The sequence below is a fragment of the Aspergillus udagawae genome, assembly GCF_001078395.1.
Source record: "Aspergillus udagawae IFM 46973 DNA, scaffold_6, whole genome shotgun sequence".
Taxonomy (NCBI): Eukaryota; Fungi; Ascomycota; class Eurotiomycetes; order Eurotiales; family Aspergillaceae; genus Aspergillus; species Aspergillus udagawae.
In genome coordinates, this window is record NW_025091269.1 from 1,048,784 (window position 1) to 1,076,494 (window position 27,711).

At 50.6% G+C, this 27,711-nt stretch overlaps 8 protein-coding genes across 8 annotated transcripts; 3 read left to right on the forward strand and 5 right to left on the reverse strand.

Moving 5' to 3' along the window:
* Nucleotides 1-119: 119 nt before the first annotated feature.
* On the reverse strand, nt 120-2,520 carry Aud_008128 (Zn(II)2Cys6 transcription factor; the record flags this gene model as incomplete). The annotated part of the gene is made up of 4 exons (XM_043293011.1): nt 120-575; nt 623-945; nt 998-2,301; nt 2,387-2,520. The coding sequence occupies 4 exons, from the start codon at nt 2,518-2,520 to the stop codon at nt 120-122; spliced, it is 2,217 nt and encodes a 738-aa protein (XP_043148946.1).
* Nucleotides 2,521-3,877: 1,357 nt separating this feature from the next.
* Nucleotides 3,878-4,824, forward strand: Aud_008129 (putative 2-deoxy-D-gluconate 3-dehydrogenase; the record flags this gene model as incomplete). Its single annotated transcript, XM_043293012.1, has 3 exons — nt 3,878-4,009; nt 4,094-4,309; nt 4,375-4,824. The coding sequence occupies 3 exons, from the start codon at nt 3,878-3,880 to the stop codon at nt 4,822-4,824; spliced, it is 798 nt and encodes a 265-aa protein (XP_043148947.1).
* Nucleotides 4,825-7,200: 2,376 nt separating this feature from the next.
* Nucleotides 7,201-9,066, forward strand: Aud_008130 (ferric reductase family protein; the record flags this gene model as incomplete). Its single annotated transcript, XM_043293013.1, has 1 exon — nt 7,201-9,066. One exon carries the CDS (start codon nt 7,201-7,203, stop codon nt 9,064-9,066), a length of 1,866 nt encoding a protein of 621 aa, XP_043148948.1.
* A 911-nt stretch (nt 9,067-9,977) lies between these two features.
* On the reverse strand, nt 9,978-14,740 carry Aud_008131 (pleiotropic drug resistance family ABC transporter; the record flags this gene model as incomplete). Its single annotated transcript, XM_043293014.1, has 6 exons — nt 9,978-11,494; nt 11,542-11,854; nt 11,919-12,863; nt 12,916-13,159; nt 13,211-13,554; nt 13,610-14,740. The coding sequence occupies 6 exons, from the start codon at nt 14,738-14,740 to the stop codon at nt 9,978-9,980; spliced, it is 4,494 nt and encodes a 1,497-aa protein (XP_043148949.1).
* A 2,309-nt stretch (nt 14,741-17,049) lies between these two features.
* On the reverse strand, nt 17,050-18,656 carry Aud_008132 (clathrin-mediated endocytosis regulator UBX3; the record flags this gene model as incomplete). The annotated part of the gene is made up of 2 exons (XM_043293015.1): nt 17,050-18,459; nt 18,522-18,656. The coding sequence occupies 2 exons, from the start codon at nt 18,654-18,656 to the stop codon at nt 17,050-17,052; spliced, it is 1,545 nt and encodes a 514-aa protein (XP_043148950.1).
* Nucleotides 18,657-20,161: 1,505 nt separating this feature from the next.
* Nucleotides 20,162-22,373, forward strand: Aud_008133 (PAN-complex poly(A)-binding subunit PAN3; the record flags this gene model as incomplete). Its single annotated transcript, XM_043293016.1, has 5 exons — nt 20,162-20,230; nt 20,679-20,870; nt 20,929-21,073; nt 21,124-21,279; nt 21,343-22,373. The coding sequence occupies 5 exons, from the start codon at nt 20,162-20,164 to the stop codon at nt 22,371-22,373; spliced, it is 1,593 nt and encodes a 530-aa protein (XP_043148951.1).
* Nucleotides 22,374-22,962: 589 nt separating this feature from the next.
* Nucleotides 22,963-24,517, reverse strand: Aud_008134 (fasciclin domain-containing protein; the record flags this gene model as incomplete). The annotated part of the gene is made up of 2 exons (XM_043293017.1): nt 22,963-23,664; nt 23,720-24,517. The coding sequence occupies 2 exons, from the start codon at nt 24,515-24,517 to the stop codon at nt 22,963-22,965; spliced, it is 1,500 nt and encodes a 499-aa protein (XP_043148952.1).
* Nucleotides 24,518-25,909: 1,392 nt separating this feature from the next.
* Nucleotides 25,910-26,434, reverse strand: Aud_008135 (putative small nuclear ribonucleoprotein (LSM7); the record flags this gene model as incomplete). The annotated part of the gene is made up of 3 exons (XM_043293018.1): nt 25,910-26,037; nt 26,095-26,166; nt 26,218-26,434. The coding sequence occupies 3 exons, from the start codon at nt 26,432-26,434 to the stop codon at nt 25,910-25,912; spliced, it is 417 nt and encodes a 138-aa protein (XP_043148953.1).
* Nucleotides 26,435-27,711: the final 1,277 nt, after the last annotated feature.

Sequence of the window (27,711 nt, forward strand, 5' to 3'; positions counted from 1 at the left end):
AATCAGAACTTTACAGTTCCTGGACTATGCTACCCACGCCACAATAAGACTGAGTTTGCTGTTCGTCAAGTCTGGACCGGCACAGAATATGTGAGTAACGCATTCCCGAAGCATGCTTTCTAAAACAAAAGGTTGCCAGCCATGTCTCCGGCCCAGGGTGACATCTGCCACGGCTGAGAACGGTCCTGCCCTGATTGATACAAATCAGGCTCTTGTTGGAATGCATCAAACGCTAGAGTACCCGTTCCTGGCATTTGGTCTCCAGATACAAAGTCTCCAACTGCTTCAAGATCCAGCCATGAAAAGTCATTGGCAGGACTGAAATGCACATGATTACTTTGCTCCGGCAGGCGATTGAGGGTGCTCTGCATCAAGAGATCACTGCTTCGATGGGTTGCCGTGGGGGAGAGTGCAGGGGTAGGTTTGGACTGCCACAAGAGCTCCAAGAGCCGTGCATATCGAGCCCCAATATCATCGGGCCCGGCACTTGCTCGCTTCAGGACTTCGGTGGTGCGAGTGACCAGTTCTCGCACCTTCATCTCCTCCGAGTTCAGCATCACACCGAACGAACGCGCCTACCAAGGGTCAGTTCATACTCGAATCGTTTGGACGACCATCCCACCTTATATAAGAAGACCGCTGCATAGATTCCGTACAGGTAAAACCTCAGAGGCATGAAATGCAAGTGCTTTTCCGGATGCACTTCGTCAACAAGTATAATCAGATACGCCTTCGCAGCATCCACAGACTCGTAAATGAAGCGCGCATCCTGCATTGATGCCACATTGTTGAAGGTCGCGCGCAAATGCTCCCTTTGCGGTTGATTGTTGTTTTTATGCTTGGAGACGAGTGACTGGGAGATGGCGGCTTGGAATGCAAATGCGTTCGTATAGAGCCTCAGATACTCGTATGACAGCTGCAACGTGGCTCGCATCGGTGTGGAACCTGCAAATGCGTAAGTCATTGACAGCGCAAGCATATAGGGTCAAAACCATACAGGGTAGCGAGCCCCAGCGGGACTTCCAACGGAGAATAGCAAGGCGAAAATCGTCGACGTATTTCACGTAGTCGCCCATGAGCATCATTTGATTGCTGGTCCGCATCCCGGAGTAGAGTACATCGTGAACGTTGTTATAGAGTTGTGTAAGATCCAGTGTCGCTTGGAAAATCTTTGCATAATCTTCTTCGTCGCTCTTGACAGGTTGTAGAGATGGGAAATCCTGGCTGACAAGGCCCGTCATTGGTCCTGGACCTCGCGACCAGAAAGCCCGCCCGATACGGACAGAAATCAGCCGGTCGGAGATGTAGCAGCAGGTCCACGCCAGTCGCCTGCGGGCTTCTGGTTCCGTATCTCCAGAAGCATCCCCTCGAAAAGACGTGCGGTCCAATCCGAGGAAATAGCCCGATCGCAAAGCAAGCCCGACATGCATCCAAGCGGCTCGGTCCTCCTCGCCACGCCCAACTCGCTCGATCCGCGGTCGAAGACCCTGAGGTTCCCACTCGGCGAGGAGGAGTAGCGCCTCGACGGCCTCCACATCGCAGTCGGCACCGGCAGCAATGCCGGAGATGAGCTCATGCATGTACTTGGAGCAGTATTCGTGGATCTCCGGCCGTTCGACCAGGTCTTTGGAGGCAATGGTCAGCACCGCGGTCAACAAGTGTTTCTCGTTCGTGGCGAACGCGTCGAGCGCGTTGCGATCAAAGTATTTTCGCGGCACCAGGGGAAGGTAGGGATGAAAATTCTCGGCGTAACGAGCCACAAGCTGCCACACTGTTCCTGGGTCCAGAGACCTAGTCTGTACCAGCCTGTAGGCTTTGATGCCACTGGTCGGATGAAAATCCGTAGCTGCGCCGTTCTGAAATGCCGAGAATGATGGGAATCCGTTTGGACCAGGACGTGCAGATTCGGTGTGGGGTTCTGAACTCAAGTCATCGGTGCTTCTTTTCGCTATGCCTGTGAGGCATTGCCAGGCGTCTGACGGATTTCGCGGTACAGAACCGATGGAAGCTGTATCTTCATCATCCTCTGAAACAGCAACTGTCGCTGGAGGGTTCGGCTGCACAAAGACAACTGGGTTGGAGTACGAAGTTGATGCATTCGGACGGCTATCTGTGGTGGATGGGCTGATTGCGTCCATCAGTGGTTCTATTCTCGTGGACAAGTCAGTGCCGGAGGTGAAATTTTTCATCTTGTTTTTGCGAATACGGCGTCCCCCTCGGTTTGAACCTCCAAGGACACATTCGCGGTTGTCTCGAATACACCGCTGACACGGTGGTACCCCGGGACTGCCACTGCTGTCCCTATTCACACGTTAGCGCGGTGGAATAGAGGACTTAGAACAGACGAAAGTCCTCTGGTCGATGCGGCATGCGGGTGGGAACATACAGATCGCACTTGGATTTACGCTGTCGACAGTGCAAACAGGCTCTTGATACGCGCTTCGCTGAAGAGTCGGAGCGCGATTTACGCCTCGACCCTAAGGTGTCTGCCAGCTGAGGAGACTGTTCGTCTCGTTCCATTGCTGCTCAAATGCCACAGATTCAGGTCAGAATGTGAAAATTTCGTAGCAATAGCACATGAGCCTCATTTTTCTCATCATTGACGTGGTGCTGGCGAGGCTTGGCATTCGAACGCGTTCATTAGAGGTAAATGCGGTTCAATGTACTGGTTCGAGATGGTGAAAAGGACTGTCGCCTTTGGACCCTGAACGCGGTGTACTGTCAAACTATTGACAGACAAATGGACATTAGATGAAAATCCAGCAAAGGTTGATGTTGCCAGGACGAAGCTCAACGGCCCATATTTACCCTGGAAGTTCTGGCCGTCAAGGCACGAGCGCCTTGACCCACAATATGGGATTTAGACTTCGATCACTTGATGAGAGCAACTGGAGCAGATTCCCTGCGTCCTTGAGCACTTATTCACGAATGATATTGACGGGTTTGAAGGGCAAAATGATATCTGGGGTAGATGATTCGTGGCCCGTATACGGTACAGGTTGCGAGCGGCAACTTCATTACCGGGGTTGTGAACGTAAGTTTGGGGGTCGTTGTATGAAAGGGTAATACGATATGCTAGTTACCTAGGAACCTCCCTCTCCGACTTCAGGGCCTCTGGCAAAGATGTTTTGAGAATTGACAGACACGACCGAACAGACTGGTGAAGGATCAGGGTTTTGTGTCTATCGTACCTCTGGCATCTACCTAGGAGTCGTTCACTGAACATAGGTTGCGGCGATTGAGATCATCTTTCTCCACGGTCAAGGCTCAGTATTTGTCAAAGCATATTGTGGCATCCAATATCTTTCTTTACTACAGTTCCCGCCCACATCTGAAATATGGAGAGACATGGCTCCCTCAATTCTACGTCTCGATCGCCGTCCACTGAACGCATGCGACGTGACTTTGATTGCATTGTTCGAAGGCGATTACACCCCAGATTCAGGTCTTGTCAGCATACAGTAACAATACGAGCCACGTGCTTTGTACCTAGCTGTTCAGGGCAGGTTCAATAGCCGACGGTGGACCAGCAGTAACTGGCGGCAACGGCTGTATCCCTTTTGGGCAACAGGTGGGATTGCCCCCGCATGTGGGGGATAGGAATGAGCAACGCAGCAGGCTGATATTTATGGTCATGGAGCCTCATAGGTTGTGATGGTGAAGTCCATAAGAGAACTTTTCCGAAGCAAGCGATCGCTGTCATTGATCATATTTCTCAGGACCTTTCGTCCTACCAATCTTCACAGGAGCATTGACAGCACAAGAATATATAGTCGCTTCGATCTCCGGCATCTCCTCATCAATCAACATCGATTTACAAAGAGTCGAAACCTCAGTTTACCCAATTCTCTTACAATAACCCAGTGCAATCGTCAGAATGTCGGCAACTGTTGCTTCATTATTTTCTTTGAGCGGAAAGACCGCGATTGTGACGGGTGGGACGAGGGGTATCGGTCAGGCAATGGCTATTGCCCTTGCTGAAGCTGGTGCGGATGTTATACTGATCCAGGTATGAGCACTAGACTTAACTTTGCTTTTAGCTCGGCAAGTGATACAATATGTGTGACAGGGAGTACTGATCGGTATCATGTAGAGAGACGAATCAAACACGTCAACCCGCGACGAAATTGTCAATCGAGTTGGTCGAAAAGCTTGGATTCATGTGGCCGAGTTGTCGAAACGAGAAGAAGTCAAGAAAATCATTCCAGCAGTAACCAGCCAAGGACTGAAGCCCGAGATTCTCCTCAACTGTGCTGGCATTCAAAGAAGACACCCTAGTGAGAAGTTTCCTGACGAGGATTGGGACGAGGTGTGTGAGACCTTCCCCTGGTTCTTGATCGTTCAGAAGCTTATTGCGTCTACGAAACCCCTTAGGTTATTGAAGTAAACTTGACCTCTGTGTTTACACTGTGCCGTGAATTCGGAGCCTACCTATTGGCTCGGGATGTGTCTGAATTTCCTTCCGGCCGCCGTGGTTCCATCATCAATGTTGCATCGCTTCTTTCTTTCCAGGGTGGCATCACCGTTCCGGCATATGCAGCCTCGAAAGGCGGCATTGCACAATTAACCAAGGCCCTGTCCAACGAGTGGGCCAGCAAGGGTATCAATGTGAACGCCATCGCTCCTGGGTACATTGACACGGACATGAACGTCGCCTTGATCAATGACGCCAATCGGAACGCTGGCATCATGGCCAGAATCCCAGCTGGCCGATGGGGGAAGCCGGAAGATTTCAAGGGTGTTATTGTCTTCTTGGCGAGCCAAGCGAGCAACTATGTTTCAGGTGAAGTGGTCTGCGTTGACGGAGGTTGGATGGGCCGATAAATGGTATCGCGAACATTGGCTCTTCCTGAATGTCATTGTGTTAATAATAGATAACACAGAAATGATGGCAAGACTCGGACTATTATTCCATAGTTAGCTCACTGAGAGCTCTATCTCCGTAAAGCCGGTCAGGTCACCTTTGCTCTAGCGTGTTATACCACACCTGGCTTTTGGCCATGGTCGTGAATAGATTTAGTGTCCCATAGCCGGTGTCTGGGCGCTTCCGAGAGGTTCCAAAATGGAGATGCCTGGACCATCATGTGGTGACAGTGACACTGTATCCATTCGCAATCTAGCCAGGTATGGGCCGTTGACTTGTCATATTGAAGCAGACCCGTTTTCTCCGAATCGAGGCCCCCTTGACAAGAGACTCTGGGACTTGGCAACAATAATCATGGCCTGAATTATCTGAATAGACACATAATAATTAGTCTAATAGGAAACGAAAGGGAATGACTCGAATGAGACATGCCATGAGGAATAGATTAAACTATTGCTTCTAGTGAGACACCCATGTCTCACGTGACTACCATCTGGAAAAGACTCGGTAGAGAGATAATGGTACTTTCTTCTGGTAAGCGAGGAAATTAACTAACTACGGCAGCCACTCTCATTTAGGCTGTTTCATCTCGAGGCAATAGAAAGTAGAAGGGAATAGGCGAACGAATTTCCTTCCTGGCCCGAGCTCCTGTCAGCCAGCCGTTGAAGAACAAAGCAAGACCGGAATATTATTGGGTGTGTCACTATTAAGCCAGTAGCCAACAGTCCAATATGAGCGGAGTTTTCAGGGTGGGCTCCCCCAATATGAAACAACTCTATGGACACCCTATGACCAATCTGTTAATGATATGGTCTTTCACTTGGCACATATCCACTCCATGTGGCCAATTTAGCAAGTCTACTGGTGAATGACCAGAGCACAAGCTGTGAATTGCTGCTGAAGAGGGGCTGGGCGCGTCCAGCTCAGCGCCTCGCCTCCTACAGATTGATTGTTGGATTGATCAATTTGTATGGCCGCCGATGCGCTGTCGGTCGGACATCCTCTGCAAGGGCGCTTCCTGTGCTCATCGTTATCGCCCATCAGCGACCTAAAATTCAGATTTTCCGGATCAAAGGGAGCCCAAGGAACATTGGATATCAGGACAGGCACGATGATTCGCCTATTTCTCTCGAAAATTGGCTTGGCTTTGGATAGGAACTGCTCTCTCCCAAGACCACGCCATTATTTGCCTTGATATGGGGCCTCACCCACCCCTTCACTTGTGTTTCAGAATGACAGCTCTGCAGGACAGTCTGCTTTCTTGCTTTGGATTTTTCCGAGCTTTCTCTTCTTTTCCCAAATTGCCGTGTGGATCTTCTCTTGAGATCAGGATAGCATTTCCCCTCGGGTTCTTTTTTCCTGTTGATTCAGGTTGTCTTCGTTTATTAGCATTCGATATTCACTGTTCCGCTTCAGCTGGCTCTGATCGTCGCATCAGTAGGAGATCTGCAGTTCATTCCACTCAATACCATTTCTATTCATTGTCGAACCTCTTGGCAGGTTCTTTCTTTTCATCAGAGACACACTTTTGCTTGAGCCTCTGTTGTCTCCTTTCGTTCCTTATTTGTCGATCACTACCTGTCTCAGAACTCATCGCTTTGCATCAAAACTGCAAACAAGGGTCTGCAATCTGTTGGAGGATCGACGTCACCGATCGTTGAATACTTTATGACGCTGAGCGTCTTCTAAGCTTCTGCTGAATACTTCTGCGGACGATCATGCACTTGGGAGGTGAGTGTCATTGGGATCTCGAAGGCTGGCATATCATCGACGTCTTTGACGGCATAGTCAGAGACCGTTCGTGTCTCTGATTCTGTGATGCTTGTCGCCTGTGAGATGAGACGTCGAGTTCAGATGTCATAGCTAGGGTATTGACATTCTTTGGCTTTGTTAGACACGGTTGTCCTTGAGGATCTTCTTTGTCCGCTTTCCAATTGAAACAATCACCATTGTTCGATCTGTGCCATATTGTCGCCAGCACGCAGTGGTTTACTCTGAGAGAGCCACCCAGGACGTCGTTCTTTTTAACCCCAAGTATTTTTTGTTCTCGTTGGTGCACTCGCAGGGTCTTTGTCGTTCGTCAGCTTCGATCGTCTCGACCATCGTAGTCGCTTCGTACAGCTTTCCTGGTCTCCGCATTCCTGTCGTTTCCCAGCCATCAAAGAATTTACATCATTGGACGGCATTTGAACTGCGTAAAAACTGCATTGACTGCTCTCGACTCTTCCTGGCTGAAGAGTCTCTTCACATCCACACTCTTTTCTGTTTGACTGATTTCAGCTCCTCGTCGTCGGACTACAGGACCACTCCCGACTCCGGCTTATCCAGTCCTTCCCATGGATGACCTTCACCAACGCATCACTCCCCGCAGTCATGGGATAAACACTACCTATGTTTACGAGTACTCGAGAGGCCTTGGTGGGGTCAATGTTCCCAGAGATGTCATAATCACGCGTGTCATCTACTGGTCTGTCATCATCGGAGCCTTGGTTGTTTTCTGCGGCCGGATTGCCCAGATCAGCCATGCCTACCTGCGACATATTACCTCCTTGACGGCCAGTCAAAGACAGCAAAAGTTCTGGAGTGTCGAGGAGTCACGCTTGTGGGCAAATATTAAGAAACATATTCTCTATGCACCTCTGGGTCGCAAAAGACACAATCGGGAAATCCAGCTCTCCTCGGCCATCAATGTGGGTACCTTGCCCTCGAGGTTTCACTCGATCCTGATTCTGCTGTATGTGGCAAGTCAGGTGGCTTATTGCTGCTTTTTGGATTATGCTGTGAACGAGAAAGCGGCTCTCGTGGCCGAGCTTCGTGGCCGGTCCGGCGTTCTGGCCATCCTGAACATGGTGCCTCTGTTCCTCCTCGCGGGTCGCAACAATCCCCTGATCCCACTCTTGCACATCAGTTTCGATACCTACAATCTTTTGCATCGATGGCTGGGCCGTATCGTGGTACTCGAGAGCGTGGTCCACACAGCGGCTTGGGCGATCAATGCGTGCGACGAAGAAGACTTCTCTCGCATGCTGGTACGACTCACTAGTACCCCATTCTTCACCTGGGGCCTAGTCGGTACTGCCGCGATGGTTTTCCTGTGCCTCCATTCCCCCTCACCGATCCGGCATGCTTTCTACGAGACCTTCCTGCATCTGCATCAGCTTGCCGCCTTCCTGGCTTTCCTCGGCGTCTACCTGCACCTGGATCTGGATAATCTTCCCCAGATCCCCTGGGCCCAGGCCATTGGCGCTATCTGGCTGTTTGAACGTTCAGCGCGGCTGCTCCGCTTGCTGTACCTCAACTTTTCACTCAAAAAGGGCACAACGAAACTGGTCGTCGAAGCGTTGCCCGGTGAGGCCTGCAAGGTGACGTTCCACCTGCCCAAGCATGTCCGCATCAACCCCGGCGGTCACGTCTTCGCCTACATCCCGAGCGTCTCCTTGTGGATGTCGCACCCCTTCTCAATCGCTTGGGTTGAACCGAACAATTGCGTGACTCCTTCAGCCGCGCCGGACAACGTCATGAGCCCCATGACCCCGTCGCTCCTGGAAAAGCAGACCGCCCTTGACCTCGATGACTACATGAGGGGCAATCAACAACCCACCTCCGTCTCCCTCATTGTTGGCGCCCGCCAAGGCATGACCCGCAAGCTCTACAACAAAGCCCTCGTCGCCCCGCGGCAGACCCTCTACACCACAGGCTACATCGAGGGCCCCTACTCTTCCCTGGCCTCCAACATGGGCAGCTACGGCACAGCCGTCCTCTTCTCCGCCGGCGCCGGCATCACACATCACATGCTCTTCGTGCGCGACCTCATCATCCGCGCCGCCGAGGGCCGCGTCGCAACGCAGCAGATCTACCTCATCTGGTCCGTCCGCAACACCGAACACCTCACCTGGGTCCGCGACTGGATGGACCAGATCCTCCGTCTCCCCGGCCGCCGCGAGATCCTCACCGTCAAACTCTTCGTCTCCAAACCCAAGAGCAGTCGTGAGATCGTCTCCCCCAGCGCCACGGTGCAGATGTTCCCGGGCCGCTGCCGCCCCGACGTCGTCTTGAACGAAGTCATCCCCAAACGGGTCGGCGCGACCATCGTCTCCGTGTGTGGGCCGGGCGCCTTTGCAGATGAGGTGCGCGCTGCGGCGCGAAACAACATCGGGAAGGGCGCGGTGGTCGATTTTGTCGAGGAGGCGTTCACATGGTAGAGCTCTAGCCTCAGCTCCAGTTCCAGTTCCAGCTCCAGCTCCATGATGACGGCCGCACGCCATTGGCAGACTGCCCAGTCAAAGAAGTCTAACAGTTGGAGGGGTGGATGGCGCTTTGTGCTGCCACCTCGGAGGTTCCAGGTACTCTACTGGGAAGGCAGTGACGTGCTCCTCCCCATGGCATCCAGTCGAGGTCAGCTGTGTGGCGGACCTTCCTGGCCGTATGTATAGGGGTGCAATAGAGGACGAGTGCTTTGTGTGCATCCAGCCTCATTTAAAGGTTAACGCGTAGATGTTCGATGCTCTCCTTGTACGAGCCGTCAATTCGTTTCTTTTTCTTTCATTTCTTTCTCACTGTCCAAAATCTTTTTACCTTCTTACCTATCTTTGTACATTAATTTCAGATTCCTTGTGATTATTCTCTCATTTATTTGCCCCCTGGTTTGATACAAGTTGTCTGGCAGTATCTTTGTGACCTGGAGCCGTCTCATACGCAGTCGGCTTACTGCCTTGAAACACAAACTCCGGAGGACATACCTATTGATCTACATACACCAATTCAGGATCCTAACAGCATACTTAAGAAACTTCATATAAACTAGACAAGCTTGACATTCTGTCTATATATTGTGTCACTGCTGAAAAGTGTCCGCAGCAAACTAAAATTAAATACCTGAAAGGAGAAGAGAGCATAGTCAAGGTCGGTATGTCCAAAGAAGCAAAGGAGAGCAAAAGGTATGTGCAAGTGTCTAAGCGTGTACACGCGAGCAAGCCGTGACACGTAGTCTAAAGGTCTAGAGTACAAATTGTGCAAGAATTAGCGAGGCGCATATGCCATATATCTGCAAATTGAGAAAAAAAGAGCCAAATTGATATCCAAGAAGAAGCTGGAAGAAAGGGAGTGCAGGCTTTTACGTCGAACCCTTGCTTCTCTTGCCCTTGGGCACGCGAGCAAGCCAGTAAATGAAGACGGCAGCGAAGATGTTGAAGATGATGAAAGCCCACATGATACCAAAGTTACGCCAGGCGTCCTTGTAGTAACTGCTGACGGCGGCGAGGAAGGTATCTGTGCTGGAGATGGTGCAGAAGGTGCAGTCGCTGGTTGCGGATGGGTTCTCCAGATAGCCGCCCCTTAGCGAGATGTAGTCGGACATGTAATCCTTGCAGGTCAAGTTGCCTGGTGGGTCGAAGTGCAGGAACTCGACATCATCGCAGACAGCATTTGTGCCTGATACGCCAGTTGACAGCATGCCTGATACAAGGTAGGTGAACGGCGAGACGCGGTACATGAAAATCCAGAAGCCGGGGAGGGATTGAGGGGTGGCGAGGACACCGCAGAAGATCAGGCAGAGGGAGAAAAGGAGGTTGGCTAAGTTACCTCCGGTCTCGGCGAGTTCGATACCGGCGATCATCATGTGCGCAAAGGTGGAAGTGAAGAGGAGGAAGGCCCAGATAAGGAGGAACATGAGTGCTCCGCGTTCGTGGACGGAGTTGGTCGGTTCGGCGTTCCGGTACAGCCCAATCGGGTAGTACCAGCAGACGAAGATCAGGAAGGCCATGAGTGTATTCCACGGAAGCTCAACGATGATGTTGGCGGCCATGAATGCCTTCCAGGAGTAGGTCTTTGCAGGTCTTTCACGGACTTCATACAAAGACCGTTGAGTGCAGAAGTTGGGCATGATCTGTTGAACCAGGTTACCGAAGATAGTCATCAGCATGAAAATACTGAACATCTGGTTCTGGAGACCCTGGGCACTGTTCTTGGCGTTGAAGAAGGAGAAACCGATATATAGAGCGGTGAGGACGCAGAGTGCGGTCTTGGAGTAGATGTAGACAGGCGTCCGCCAGTATTGCGAGAATACACGAAGCAGACATTCCCACAACTGAACAGTGAAGGGGGCAGCGAACTCGTCGTAACTGCCGGGGTCGGCCTTGGACGCGTCAATGGGCTTCTGCGATAGGGTCGCTTTCAATTCATCAAGGTGCTCATGCACTGCTTTGCGCTCCGGGCTGTCCCGCCAGACCGCAGGCCAGTCGATGTCACTATGCGAACCGGGAGCGGCACCGATCACCTCAAGCATCCATTCGGCGGGATTTGCATCGGCAGGGAGCTTAGGAGCGCCGTTTCTTTCAAAGTAGCTGGAAAGAGTAGACGACTTCTCTCCGATATCACCAAAGTACACAGTCTTGCCACCTTTGGCAAGAAACAGCAGACGGTCGAATCGTTGGAACAGCATTGCCGATGGCTGGTGAATAGTACACAAGATAGCTTGGCCGTGCTTGGTAAGAGTGTCGATCAGATCGAGAATGGACCACGAAGTTTGACTGTCGAGACCAGAGGTAGGCTCATCAAGGAAAAGAAGTAGTTGCGGCTTCGCTGCGAGTTCGACTCCAATTGTAAGACGTTTCCGTTGTTCAACATTGAGACCTGGTTCGTGTCAGCGGGGTTACATAAACAGTAGACAGGAGACATACCTTCTCCAGGAACACCAACGACTGCATCCGCGTAGGATTCCATGCCAAGCAGCTTGATAACCTCTTCGACATAGTCAATTTTTTCCTGGCGGGGAACGTGAGCGGGCTGGCGAAGTAAAGCACTGAAGCGGAGCGCTTCTCTGACAGTCGTGGTATGGAGATGAAGATCCTGTTGCTGCACATAGCCGGTCTTACGCTGGAAAGATTGATCGCGTGGGCGACCATCAACCAGCATTTCACCAGATACGACACCCATGGTCACACGGGTCGCGAGCACGTCCAGAAGTGTCGTCTTACCAGCACCGGAGACACCCTGTTGACAAGATTAGCTATGAGCACTTTTGGAACCGCGCTTGTAGTAGTAGTCAGCTACATACCATGAGAGCAGTGCAGGTACCGGGCTTGACCCAGCCGTCGACATGATCAAGAATACGGCGCGGTTCGCCCTTGATCTTGATATCGTAGCACACATCCTTCCATTGAAAGATTGCCTCCTGTCTCTGAATCGCCCCGGTAGCCTGTTTGCCACTGGACTCGTCCGTCTTCGCAGCAGAAGACACCTCAGGGCTCTTCTCGACGTCATGGGAACCGGTGGGCTTTGCGTGGCCCCGTCGGAACAGTAGTACTTCACCCTTCGACTTCGATTCCGAGATGTACTCGGTCGCAGTCAAGTAGGTGAACATGAAGAAAAACATGAACCCAAACATAATACCCAGGTTCCTCCACTCGTGGCTCTTATAGTACTGGAAGCTTTGGTGGAGGTAGTCGTCGCCTTGGACGTAGCGAGAGCCGGAAACTGAACCGACTGTCGAGCAGATCCGATTCGCCAAGGGCTCGTTGTTGTATGCGCCGCCTGACGGGACGAATGCAGAGTCTGGACACAAGAACTGCCGGTTGTGGAATTCGTTAACCATTAAACTCTCAAATCCGTATGCGATGGGATCGATATAGTTCATCCACCGCGACCAGCCAAGCATATTCCGTGTCGGAATCGTGAAGCCGGTATAGATGACCAGACCCAAAATGAGGATAGCGGCGGGCACAAGGGCCTGGGACAGGGTCCGGGACGAAGCAGCCATCGTACGGAAGAGCATGGACATGGTTAACGTGGTGACGAAAGAGAAGAGTAAGAAAACAAAAAAAGCGCCCGGTTCGCGGCGAAGATTTGTCATGAAGTAGAGTGTAAGGTTGAAGATGATGGCGTTGGCGATCTTATAAGGCATGTCGCAGAGCATTGAGGCGATAGCTTCAGCGAAGGGGTGATACATTGCGTAGCGAGATTGTTTCTCAACAATGGGACGTTGGGCGTATAGTGTCAAAATCTGGAGACAATCAGCTTGTTGTGATAGCACCACACTAGCCAACTTGACTCACCTCGAGAGCACTGGAGAAGGCGTTAAGCAGCACGGCAAAGAAGAGCAAAGCACCACGAGCGTAGAAACTGCTCGTGTCGTCCGGCAGGTTGTAGAAAACACTTCCAATAACCAAGGCCATAATGAAGTTACCAACCAGCTGGGACACGGTCAAACTGGAATCACCCTTAAGCCGTTGGAAGCCACGGATCATGCACAGCTGGATTTGCTGCCATACGGAAATGGTGTAGGGGGATTTGACTCGCCTGCGGAGAGTTCAGCACATGACACCTGAGTTGAGGATGCTTCTGACTTACTGGTTTTTCGCCTGCATTGCTCGGCGAGACTCGATGAACTTTTCGAGCGACGCACCACCAATTGGGAACTCCCGATCGTACTCGTCGATTTCCCTCATCAACTTGGCGTAAGCTTCACTGCTCTTCCAGGCCGTTACGAATTCGTCAGGGGTCTGTGGGACTTTGCCCTCAAACCCGGGCTTCACCACACGCTCGGAAGGACTGGTGAGGGAAGTCAAGAAATCAGCGGTTGTCTGACGTTCCGGACAATCAAATCCCATGTTGGTGAAGAATTCCTTGGCTTCGTCGGTGCGTCCAAAGTAGATCTGTCTTCCTTCGTACAGAACAGTCACTTTGTCAAATACCTAGAAATCGAATTAGCGCTTGAGCAGCGGACATGGGTAGAGATATACTACTTACATCGTAAGCACTCTGGGAGGCTTGGTAAATAGCCACAGCAACGGTAGCGCCGGCGTACTTGGTCATCAGGTTCAAAGTCTTGCAGAATTCGAGTGCATTCGCACTGTCCAGACCACGGGTACTGTTATCCCAGCACTGCAGAGGGCTTCCGCTGAGGGTTGCCTCAGCGATACTGACACGCTTACGCTCGCCACCACTGACACCGCGGACGAAATCGTTGCCGACCCTTGTGTTCATGGTGTGTGTCAGGCCAAGCATGGCCATCACAACGTCGCGCATGTGCACGGCATACTGTTCTCTGGAGACCCCGGGCAGACGATTCCGAGGAGCACGAGCAAGCGCAGCGAATTTCAAAGTGTCACCCACGGACAGTTGTGGGAAATGCACGTCAGTTTCGGCAGTGTAGATAGCCTCACCACGGAACTGCTTGCGCATCTGCTTGGACGAGATACCCTGGTAGTTCAAGTACGACTTCTCATCCATGTAGATACCGTTCATTTCGCCGGAGATGGTCTTGAGAAAAGTCGAGCATCCACTTCCAGGACGGCCCAGAACGACCAGCATTTCACCGTTCTTGACAAGACCATCAAAATCACGCAGGATTTGGATTTTCTGCTTGCCGGTACCCATGACCTTGCGGACAAGGGTGCCAACTTCCAACACCGAGTTGAACACATCCTTCTGATAATCGGTCGGACTACCATAACCATGGACGCTGAGATTTTTGAAAGAAACGCCCGCCACACGCTTGGGATACCTTTCAGGATCCCGGGATGAAAGCGCGAGCAGGTTCTTCATCCAGTTCTTAGCTTTGAAATTGGGGCTGTGAGGATTCAGCGTCGAATCCTCCTTGGTTTCGAGAAATGGATTCTCGACATTGCCGCTTGTTGAAAATCTGGTCGATTGACGGGTCAATTGGCGTGCCAGGCGGGTGACTTCTTCCGCTGCGACATCCTCATCGCCGATCTCCTTTGACCGTTCCAGAGCGGTTTCGTCAGTGCTGACACTGGCGGCATTGTTGTGGTGATGGGATTCGACCCTGGCAATTTCTCCTTCCTCCTCCTGAGCTCCTCGACCTGTGACTGTACGCTCTGGGTTGAAATTAGGGTTTATCGTCCCTAAAAGAGACATGATGGTTGATTGGGTGAGACTCAGTCTCGTTTCGGGAGGGATTGCGTCACAACGGGCAAACACATAAAAATTCGAACGCACCACCCCAGAAGGGAACAAGATTATACAATGCCAAAGGATGAGCGAGTGCTTTATATAAAGATAGATTAGATGGAGAGATTGACAGAATTATGGATGAGGGGGCGAGATGGAGACACAGAGGTAAATAAACTAAAACAAGATGGACCCGTAAGTACCGAGTACGTCCCTGGTCCTAGGGTATCTAAAGTAAGATCTGAAAGTGACGCCGTCACCCTTATTAGATCGTATTTGAATACGCTTTTCCCCCCCCATTTTCTTTATGAGGTAAGAGTCTGGGCTTCCAGAATGGTGACTAGTACTAGCGAGTTTAAGGTCCAGGTTCTCCCCGTTTTCTCGACTACCAGATCAACCAATGACTGGCGTAGGATCCTCTCTCTTTCCTTGGAGTTGACGAATCGGGTCGCATATGCAGAATGACTCCGGGCCCAGCGCAAGAACGGGAACAAATGGGCGATTGTCTCCGTTAAAATTTGAAAACAATGTCCATATGGAACCGGCCGGACCACGGATCTTGCAATAAGCGAAGGGTACTCCGTAGCCTAATCGACCCTACGGAGTATCCATATAGCATTCATGATTCGTTCTTGAGTCGCTGACTGCCTGACTCGATGTCTACCATTCTGACAATCAAACTGCGGCTGAGCCGTGATGAGACCAATTGTACCAGGCCAATTGTACCAGGGTTAACTTCGGAACTGCCGTAAACAGATACTGTTAATACATTTGTACTGTTTATACTCTTAGTAAGTTAAGCTATACGTGGCAGTCTTTCGGTTTGTTCTCTGCCGATGTACAAGGTTTCCTACAGGATGATTCATGATGAGTTAAATGATATTCATGAATGCCAAGACATGACATGCATGCAACAATTTCCTGTGGAGAGACGCAAGCAGACGTTTATTTACGGAGTACTCTGTACATCCACTAGGTACCTTACGAATGATATGCCTCCAGGTTGAATATTATGAAAATCAAATACTGTAATGCACACTACAATAGACCAGACCATGGAAGACATATCTATAGATCAGTCCCTCTGCACAAGATGACAACAACTCCAATATGACACCTAAGAATACTAACCCTCGGGGATATAAGAAAAACGTGGCAAAAACTCCGCTATCAAGAGAGAAATGCTGTCCAGAAAGGGGCGTCGAAGACCCAAGTGGGGCGGGATGCTGGTGATCCGAAGCCCGGCCTCGCCTGCTTCCAGTCCTTTTGTTTCGGATCTGGTCACCTCCGAGCTGATACTGCATTATTGCATAATTTTACAGAGGTTAAGTCAGCTATGCAGGAATAAAGACGCGCTGACCTTCGGAGATAAATCTCGATATCTCCTGAAACATCGCCTCGAGACTTGAAATTCTTATCAAGTATGATTAATCGTGACTCGGATCCTCATGCAGAAGTCACCTAGAGACTTCCAACTTCCAGTTGCGCGACGTGTCTGTGATCACCGCGAAGGATTAATCCTGTGTATCTACGGAGCGGTGCTCCTGCGAAACCATGTTGAATGAAATCATGTATACGGAGTGCTCAAAGCATAAACAGCCAGGATGACCCTGCCATATCTGCATACCCAAGGTTGATAGGTTTAAATAATACCTCAGACTTGCGTGTTGGATCTTCTCCCGGGCGGTGCCGCAGCCTGTAAAATCTACATAAATAGAGTTACCTATGGATCATAAACTCAAATCGATACTATAAAACGATCATCCCATAGTGTGACGTTGTGACGCAGTAGCCCCTACAGGGTTACTTCCATGCAGATGAGAACTTGAGACAAGACGATCTAGATACATCTGTCATCTATGACGCCCGCGTCGATCCGGTAACCCGTTGGCGTTCGGGATGGCGTTCGTGCAGGGTTCCGTGCACTTGAATACGAGTTACAACTTTGCAGAGGCGCAACGAGCATAGTTTTCGTCCAACTTTAAAGGCTATGGCTTACTGGGTTTATGTTGTGGTGGTGTCGATTCAGTTTATGCTCAGGTGCAACATTCCAGTCAAGCACGTGGCGTGCCTTGCATGATAGAGTGTGGACATGACACTGAATCGATATGTATGAGCAAAGCTTAAGATATCAGACTGTCATGGCAAGGATAAGGTAGATATGAATATCGTTTTTATCATCATGGAACCAATACGACACCCGCTAGGGCAGTGCACCTGTCTACCATAATGTCATTATCATTGCCATGTACGTCAACAGTAGACCTCCAACGTGCCTAGGGTGCTTCCTGCTCTTCCTCGTCGCTGTCATCAATTGGTTCCACAAGGAGATTCCCACCGCGACCGATCTTGTCCCGAATCAACCCTCCAGCTTCGACTTCATACACCGTCCGCGGCATAGGCGAGACGAGTCGGAATTCGTATTGATGTTCGAACCCGGCGGGCTTATCCACTCCGGAAGGCTTCCCCTGCGCATCTTGCAGAACCTCGTAGCACTCGACAAAAGCGTAGAGCTCTTCAATGCCGGCCTCAGGAGCGAATTTGCGAATGACACGTTCGCCCGAAGGCAGCCGGATACTGATGCGGATGGCGTCCTTAACCTCGGGCCCAGGCTCGTCTTGAATAGACGCTGCTCGCCATCTCTTCCATTGCGCAATGTCGTGGAGACGTTTCTCCTCAGCCGCTTGCCGCTCGGCCGCCTCTTGCTCTGCCCGCTGCCGAGCTGCTTCAGCTTCCCGCCTCTGCCTGGCACGCTCGCGGTCGATAGCCAGTGATCGCTCGTAGGCCGAATCCTGCTGCTCCCGAATTGTGCGCGAAGCCTGTTGCTCTGCTCGCGAGGCCCGGATTCGTTCAAGAGCTTCTTTGTTCTGTGAAATTGCTGCTCGGAGCTTCTCCACAAACTCTGATGGCGATGTTGTTCCAGAGATCCTACACACGACGGACATGGCAGTTGAAGACACATTGGGAGTGTGAACAATAACAGCCGCAAAAGGGAACTTCGTGCACCGGAGGGAGTTCGAGACTTGATATGCCTCAGAATCTTGGACATTGCCTCCCCAGACAATCACTTCATTCTGCGAGTCTTTGATGAACTCGATGACTTCCCGCGAGAGTAGTGTGTCTCGGACCCACGCGTTCGTATCATCATGTTCGGAAGAAAGAAGAACCACTAGGAGGAACTTCAAGTCCCGGTGGGCTTTTTCCAGCGCCATATTGTAACCATTTTCCAGAAATCCCACAGCATTAGACCCGTATTCCTCCTCAAACTCCCGGATGAACCTGGCAGCTGTATCCTGAGGTCCAAGAGGCCGACGTCCATAGTTATGGCGTCGAGCACCCTGCAGAGCTGGGTTGGCGGTGGTATTAAGTAGGCGAGGCAGGAACGGAAATAAGCTGCTGAATAGGCGGAATGAGGTGCAAAGTAATCTATATATGATGTTGAATGGAGTAAATAATAGCGCCAGCAAGAAAGGCGGTCGGTAAACAGAGTGGTCCTCCGATTGAGTGACGATCCGAGGAGCAGGTTCTGAAGCTCGAGCGGCCGGGGAGAATTGCGCGTTCAGGTCATCGTTCATGAGATTTCGGGTTTGACGGGTAGGCCGGGGCGGAGGCGGATTGTTCAAAGCAGCGCGAGCTTCTTCAACGGGGTCAGGTCCTTCCCCATCGAAGAATTTGGAGATTGCAATCTTTTGCAGAGATTGATCAGCACCACTGTTCCGTTTCCGATACCTCCACGCTTAGGACGTACCTGGACGTTCCATTGGGATCGGCGTAACAAAGGAATAGCTTCAGATGGTTCTTGGCTTGTCACGGCGATATAGGTCTCGAGAGCAGACTTTTCGCTGTCAGATAGCTGCGAGACATCCAGCCCTGAAGAGGACATAGTTAATGAGAGTCGTGATCCATACAATGACTAAGTAATATGAATGTTCTCCCAGGGAAGTAGTGGCAGTCGTTTGCTATCACGGTGATTCAAATGGCGGGCGACCGCAATGTTGCACGAGCTCCCCAAGTTATCGAGCAATAGGCCTCTGGCAAATTGAGCAAATTGAAGCCCAAATTTCGATATTGGTAGCTAAGAGCAGTCAGTTGAAAGGAAATCCTTTTTACCCAAGTGGTGGCTAGCTGTCCTCTTGGACGCTCCGTCATCGCCGGGTCCGGGAGCTTGGCGCCAGAGACGCGCGCTTCAAGCGATTGTTGGTCCGTGCACCGCCATGACGAGAGGCCGACTTGTCGAGTACTAATCAAGTCTCCCCTCTCCCCGCGGGCGCTTTCTACCTCCAAGTTACCTTAACGGCCTGTGCCTTTACACGGCCATCCAGGGTGCGATTTTGTCTCGATGCCTATCGTCTTTGCATAGTGGGCCATTGCCTAATATTGCTCGGTTGTATAGTCTGTGATCTGTTTGGGTGGAGAATTCCGCACCGACAGTCTGCCCTCTGCTTCTCACGAACTTGCCTTGGCGTAATTCCCCTCGACGTTCAAGGAGATTCATCGCGGTCGAAATATTTCTATCTTGGCATAGAGGAATGCGGTCTCCTCTCGATATATTCTATTGTCCAATTTTCTCATGTTATGATTCCATGGAGATCCCTTTGCGCTGATCTCCGCCAAATTGGATAAAGACATACAATGGCTTCTGCAGGGAAGCCTGCTTTGGACGATTCCCGACGCGGGACAGGGTCGCCTAAGATAAAGGCGAGAGGTCAGTTTGACTCGAGAAGGACCTTTGAACTGAGAGTCGTACATTGGAAGCCTCTTCGAAGTGACAATGGCCAGTTGTTATGCGACGCGAAATTGCTGACATCATATCTCCTCTGATTCTAGAAAATGCAAAAGACACTCTTTGTCGCAATATAACCATATACGGTCGTTGTCGGTATGAAGATAAAGGTGCTGCGCTTGCCCCTCGTCCATTTGCGCGTTCATAGAAACCATGAGCTTCATCTAACCTGGGCGTATCTTCGTGAAGGTTGCGCTTTCAACCATGACCCCTATAAGGTCAATTCGTCATATCAGTCGGACAGGTTGGGATCCCTTACATCGAACCCTCGCTGGCCCCTCCTCCTCTGATGAGAGGATCAAATCGACATTTGTAGACTGAGCGATAGCTTACATGGACGTGTTGGTAACAGCAGTAAAAAGCGCTTCAATGTCGACTCCCCCAGCTTCACACCCTCCCTCTTGTCGTCGAATGGATCATCTCCGACGAACACACCAGCCACGACGAAGAAAATGACTACAATATCTCCAAAAGCTGCAAATGCAGCTCCGTTTCAACCTAGAAGTGTCGTTTCGCGTAAGGCTCAATCAGTCTTCTAGCCTCTAGGTGTTTTGCTAATGGGAGAAGGATCCAATGCCAGTACTCCTGGCTTGCGACAAGACACAATGACTCCTGACTGGACTGTAGCCGAAGTACAGGAGTTTGTTCCCCAGGGTTTTGACAATTCGCACCTGGTAAGTCGCGCCTTCCTTGGTTTATGTCGCGGGACCAGAATCATATTCACTACTTGTCTGTCCCACCCATCCATCTCTCTTTGCCTCGCCTGTCCGGTTTCCTTTTCACCTCAGTTCTCGCATATAGGGTCGTATTCAAAGAGCAAAAAGCCTTTGTCAATCATCCCCAATAGTTGCACCTTAAGAAAATTGACATATCACCTACCACAATTTACTTAGGATGGGGCATCCGTCCGCCGGCATCAGCTTGAATGCTCTTGCTGATGATTTTGACCCTAATCCCCTTCATATTCCTCCTGCTTTTCCCTCCCCCTTTGGGCATCGCGCTGGGCATTACACCCCCACTGAAGGCAGACCCATACCATCTGTGGAATCCTCTTGGCCTGGTGCTAGAAGGCGAAAGCGCAGATCTGGTGTACGTTTTCCAATCGCTAATCGTCCGTTTCAGGCTGCTCTTCAAGGAAATGGCAACGGCCCTATCACATCTACGAGCCCGTTTGATCCTTTCGTAACGACTTCGACTCCGCTATCCGCAGGTGGAGCTGTTGGCCCTGTTCAGCCAAATCCATATTCTCATGACACTGCAGCGGCACTCGGTGGTGCTGCTTTCTTCCCTGGCGCATCTGGCTTTCAACAACCTGTGAGTTTCTCTGCTGTATCGAACAATGGCGCCTTTTCGATTAACTTCTTGTCGACAGGTCCAATACCATCTGTACGCTCCTATCGGCCCTCATAGCCAGAACACTCTGGGGTATCAGCGCAATGTCCACGATTTGTTCCTCCCTAATGACTTCCGCGAGGAGCTGCAGAAGAAAGCGGCAGCCACGCTGCAAACACTGCCTAGTATGTTGGCTTGAGTCCTCAAGTAATTCACCGATGCTAAACGAGAGCAGACACTCAATTACCAGCTCAAATTGATTACTTTCATTCTCTTGTCCCGCTGGACCTGAACCACCAGAAAAATGCAACTATTTTTGGCTTTCCGAGTTGGGTGTACAAAGCGCAATCCAGCAAAGATGGAAACTTTTACGCGCTCCGGAGACTAGAAGGTATGTATTCCGTCATCATCCCTCATTTCTATACCGGAAAGTCAAAGCTAAGTGTCTCGCCAGGGTTTCGGTTGACGAACGAGAAAGCGATTCGATCCGTCCAGGCTTGGAAGCGGGTGTGCAACGGTAGTGTGGTGACAGTCCACGATGCGTTCACCAGTAGAAGTTTTCAGGACAGCTCGCTGATCTTCGTTACCGACTACCATCCTCTTTCAAAGACTCTCGCCGAACAGCACCTTGGCGCCGGCCAACAAAGATTTCAAGGTCGTCACAATGTGCACATTCCTGAACAGATTCTGTGGGGCTATATGACCCAGATTGCCAACGCATTGAAGGCTATCCATAGCAATGGTCTTGCAGCCAGAGTCATTGACGCAAGCAAGATCTTATTGACCGGCAAGAATCGCATTCGACTCAACGCCTGTGCGATCATGGATGTGGTCCAGTTCGACAGCCAGCGTACAGTTGCCGATCTTCAGCGTCAGGATCTGGTCAATTTCGGTCAACTCATCGTCACCTTGGGTGCCAACTCGCCGACGGTCATGCACAACCCTACGAAAGCTATGGAGCACTTTACACGTGCTTACAGTCCGCAGATGAAGAACTCTGTATTTTGGTTGCTGAACGGCATGCAGAAAGATCAGGATCGAAATATTGACGTTTTCATCACTGGTATATCTTCGCAGCTCATGTCCACTTTTGACTCGGCACTTCACTTGGATGATCAACTTACATCGGACCTGAGCCGTGAACTGGAAAATGGCCGGCTTGTGCGACTCATGACGAAGCTGAATCTCGTGAACGAACGGCCGGAATATGAGCATGACAGGCAATGGTCCGAGAATGGAGAGCGCTATTTCTTGAAAATTTTCCGTGATTATGTCTTCCATCAGGTGGACGCGCAGGGCGACCCCGTCGTCGATCTGGGCCACGTTATCGCATGTTTGAACAAGCTGGATGCGGGAACAGAAGAAAAGATAACATTGATCAGCCGGGACGAGCAGAGCTGCTTCATTGTCAGCTACAAGGAGCTGAAAAAGGCACTCGAATCTTCCTTCCAGGCGTTGATGAAGCCCGCAAGAAGAATGCATTGAGCAACGCTGCTTTACCATGGCTGCCTTGCGGGAGACTGTTCATTTCTGTGTTTGACGTCCACGAAAATGTTCTCATTTCAGGCGGTAGGTTTTCGTCCTCCGCGCGACGCTGTCTCTTGCATCCCTTACTTCTCATCAGAATGCGGCTGTCCGTATGAGGGATTGGATGAAGAGTGTGATGTCACCTTACCATTCTGAGACTTACTCTCCGCCAGTATGTATTGGCAGGATGCGACGGTTTCGGATTTACAACCGTCGCTCGCTGAGGTGGCTGTTGAGCAATTGCCCCGCAACCTATTGGCAGCAAATGACCATGACGTACTTGGAAGCTATTGGTGTGATTGATATACGAACGAGAATTCAAGTGAAACAGTTTAGAAATATATTTGAAATTACTGGCTATAGAGAATGTCCTGCATGATACATCCGCCTCTCCGTGCCTTCGTATAGCAGTCTGGGCTTTAATATCAAGGAAAATAGATAAAGAAACGAGAGGGAACTGAAGCCTGATGACGCTAAAGGGAGGTACGATCATCAGATCAACGGCAACTATTGCTGACCAGAATCGACCATCAGGCAATCCTGTGATTTACAGTTCAGTACCATGAGCCAGCATGTCATGCATCACTTCCACCTCGCCCTCGTCCTCACCCTCATCTTCTGCCAACCAGTCTCGGAGACGACTTTTAAGATCCTCAACGGTCAACTCATCATCATTGCCAGTCCAATCAGGCGCGGAATCATCGACCTTCCGAGGCGGTATCAAAACATGGTTGATAACATGCACATTGCCGTCCTTGGCTAACGCATCTGCAAAAGCCACCCGCTGGAAGCCATTGATCTTCAGCGATGCATAGGGTCCAAACCGGGCGACATCGACCGCCAGCTTCCGGCTGTGCAGGAGGGTGGGCAGATCAAGATGTGTGAAGCCCTTTACACCAAACGGCTTGATCTCCCCTTCGGCCGTGTAGAAGACGTCCGAATATAGAGTCCTGTTCGGGACGATGTGGTACTGCAGCAGGGCGCGCAGGTACTTCTCGCCGGGAGGGGAGAACAGGAATGCATTGATCTTGAAGCCGAGATGCTTGAAGGCTGAGTTGGAGGGGGCGAAGACGGTGCCGCCGTGGTGGTGGGGCGTGCTGGATTCGTTGAGGGCAGTTGCCAGGCCGGTCTTGTAGAGGCCTAGGGTGAAGGTGCTGAATTCGGAGGGGACAATGGTCAGAAGGGTGAGAGTATCAGGCGGTGGGATAAGGATGGCGTTAACGCCGTGGATGATGCCGTTTGTGGCGCCCTGTGTATGGAGGTCAGTTGCGTCCTCTGTTCATATCCCCGGGAAGTGAACTTACAATGTCTGCGGCTACGATGTGGCTGTAGTAGTTCAGCGTCAAGCCCTTCCATCCTACACGGACGGCCAGGCGCTGGGGCAGATCAGGGCCCAGAGTGGACTCGTTCAGGGTGGTTGGCACGGTGTGGCTGTGGAAGATATCTGAGGCCGAGTAGCGGCCTGGTGCAATGTGGTAGTGGAATATGGTCCGGATAACGTCCTTGGGGATCTTGGGGTGCTTATGGTCGTGGTCGTGGTCGTGATCACGGCCAGGACAGTGATGCGGGATCTTTGAGAAGGCCTCGTCGGTAGGAGCAAAGAAGGTATGGTTCGCCTCAGTGCTGTTCAAGAACTGGACCAGCTTGTCATCCTCGTCGATGATCTTGGCGAGGATGGTGGTATACTTGCTGGATTTGATCAATTCGTAGATGGTTTTGTTGAAGGAGGGGTGGTGAGGTGGGAAAGGTGGGCGCGGGTGCAGGTACTGCGGCAATTGCTTGAGATCTTTGGGAAGCTTCTCCGCGTCGGTGGGATGGTCGAAGAAATTCGTAATCCAGGAAGCAGTTTCAGAGGCGCCGGACTGCAGCCGTTGGGTGTTGAACGCATCGGAGGCGAGCTCAAGAGCCTCGTCTAGGGCATTTCTGAAGTCGGTCGCGGCGTCCTGGATGGAGGATTCGATGGAGGAGAGGAAGGATGTCGACTCCTTGTTCACGCCGTTTTTGTTCGTATCAAGCTTAGCAATGTCACTTAGGACCTGCTCATTAGGGATAACGATGGCGGCACAGAGCGGAAGCACTGGCCAGAGACGGTAGAGCTTCATATCGTCAGTCGATAGCTTTTCTTTACAGACATATACACACAAGAAGATAAAATATGATATAAAACTTGCAACTGTACTTACGAGTGCCACAGATCATATTTAAGGCACCTCAATCACATCATGACTTCGAGTATGATGACGAAGCCCGATGGTGGAAGCTTCGGAAGCGCTTACAGTGCATAGATCAATCGACCCAATCAAACAATCAAGGGGCGATCGAAAAGATCAGCCAGACTTTCATCGAACAAGGATGATACCATGAATATCCATCAATCCCCATGTCAATGACAGTCTTACCCAATCACTTCTAACCTCGAGGCAATCGTATTCGTACTTGAGCCTGGCCCAGTGGACCTAGATTAGCTTCGGGTTGTGGAGATTCCATGACGACAGCGACAACGGCTATAGGGGCCAGGGGGGTGATGGTTCTCTGCGCCAATAGGCTCTGTGCTTGTTGCAGAATAGCAATATAGCTTAAGATGAATAATAAGGAATGGTGAATCAAGTCTTGTTTCAGTGAGATGTTGTAGACTCGTGGTTGACAGTCTGAAATCATGCTAAGTGGATACAGAGTATCCTTGACGGCCTGGTATGCGATTCGATGCCCAAGGCATTTAGTACTGATTGATGGGGATTTCCGATGCCTCCCACTAACTAGACCACTCCCAGCAATAAGCATCAATTGAAAAATACTTCCAGAAGAATATCTGTATGTTTCTTCTAGTGACATACATGTACTTTCGCGAATGCTTGCAGCGCTGAAAGCCAAAAAGATTTGCATCGGATACTAGGCAGCCTCCTCGTCCAGGGAGAATGCAAATTGGTAAAGTCAGCAGACAGTCTCCACAGTGAATTTTAATAAAGCCTTTTGGCACTTTCGGTAGGCAGAGATCCACCTAGGACCTATCAATTGAGCTTCTCGAACACAGATGTGGTCGGCCAAGATACTACGATTGGTCCATGTGTCTGCCAAGTACGATAGATATGTTGGCGCGTTTATTCATGAGTTCAAACTATTGTATATCGATTACATGACATTGTATGCTGGATCAAAGGTAGACGCAGAATATGCAGTCATCTATGAATCCCATATTTGCATGACTTGGGAAATCCATCCACCCAACCCAAGCACATGTTGATGCTGCAGGAGCCTTCGATGCATATGTGAAAGGGCGACGGCTGGCTCTTTGATTGCTTTCACTGACTTGTCAAAGTCAAATGACCTTCCAGGACGAGCTCTGGAGGACGAGAGACAAAGGAAAGTAGAATCGGAGCCGATAGCGCGGGCGTCGTGTATCACAAGAAGTCCGCACTTTCTTCACGGAGAGCCTGACGAGACGACACAAGATGAGGATCTCTCACTTTCTTAGAGAACTGATACATTCACCTAATCTATTCTTCTTGCTGGACGAAGGGATTGGCGATCTCCTCGCTGCCGTCGGCCGGAGAAATCAACACAATCAGAGTGCCGCGGGCGACGATGAGACCAAGGGAGCGAGTAGTTTCATTTCCCTCGTCATCTAGATAGCGGACGTTAGACACTTCATCAAGCTTTGAGATGCTGTTCAGTCACTTACCACGCATGCTTTCCTTGACATCATCCAACACCAAGTTCATGAGCTGGTCATAACCCTTGAGCATACCGGTAACTAGAATGATCTTAGTAGGCAAGAAGAGCAATCAGTTGGTGATAAACTCACCCTCTCGTCCTCCGTTAAACTTCACCTTCACCTCCTTGTCCATATACTTGGACAAATCAAGAATGTTCTCCTTCTTGGGCTTCTCCTGCTGCTGTTGCGCACCGCCACCTGCACCGCCACCCCTGTGCTGGGAGGAGTGAGCACCGCCACGACCGCCAGACCTGTCGTGACCTCCGCCGCGGCTACGACCACCCCGGGCAGAGCCTCGTTCAGACATGGCTTGGCTAGCCTGGATTGCTTGGTGATCTGTTCTAAAGAATTTGTTTATTTAATTGGGTGTTGTTTTTTAATGGTTTGATTTTCGTCTGATCTGGCTTAATAATAAAATGTTAAAAAAAGGTTAAGAGAAGAGAGGGGACAGAGGTGGGACGGGGAGGACGCGCGCGCGAAAGAACATGAATGAGGGGGAATCTGGAATCGATGGATGGATTGAATTGGACGCGATGTGCTGGCAGGTTCAGAAAGAGGGGCGTGATCTGACCTTTCTGGGTAGTTTCAAGCTGGCTGCCCTGGCTCTCTAAAGTGCAGGATGACCCGAGGGGGTAGAGTAACACCAGTGAAGGGAGTCACCTGCAACTCACAGGTGAGATAACTGTGATAGGCGGAGTTGAGTATGAGTAAGGTAGGTGTGAGTATGAGGGATTTTCGAAGAGGGGACGAGGGGTCAACAAAAATGGGTGTAATAATAATAGGTTCTCTATCACCGTTCCTACCCTAAGGCCGTGTCCAGATTGTGTAGCCCACACATATGGAGTACAGAACTAATCACTGGTGGAAGCAATAAAATTCGGCCTAGTCACTTGACATTTTGCATTCTGACGGTACGTATTGGACTTTCCCCCTTACCCGAAGGAAACCTCTCAAGGTTCTCAGCAGCTGGTAATCTTACCTTGATATTCTGTGTAGAACAAGCCCGTACCACAAGAATACTCCCGGTGTATACTGCGCTATACCGCTTTCGCTACCTGATTTGCTGCAACAGTGGAGTAGTAGGCAGAATGTCCGACATTTGTTGGATCAAATTGTCAACCTTACGCAACAATTTTATACGCAGAATTTGTATTACTCCTACTGTATTGTTACACGAGACGGGCGGAGCGCAACTTCATTTCACTTGGTGTCGATTTAAGAGTCTCCTGCCTTTGAATGCGAGGCCTGAAAGATATGATCAGTAGACTCTGTACTTCATGCTCTCAGTTGGGACACAAAGTATTGGATTCCACTTTGCCTGGGACCATCTGAAAGGATGAGCCTATCGTGCATGGACCTGGTAGTGACAAATCCCTCTTGTCGCGTCATCCCGACAACATGTCTGGGACTGCCAGGTCTCGCTGACCCAGTCCGTCCGCAAGGGGTTCTGGCCAACTGAGGCCAACGTCGACTACAAGAACTCTTAATAGAGTGCTGTCCGATTACTGCAATGACGACTTTTGATTATTAACTTTCATGTTACTCCTTCTGATAAAGATTCCCGTCTTCTACTTCATACGAATG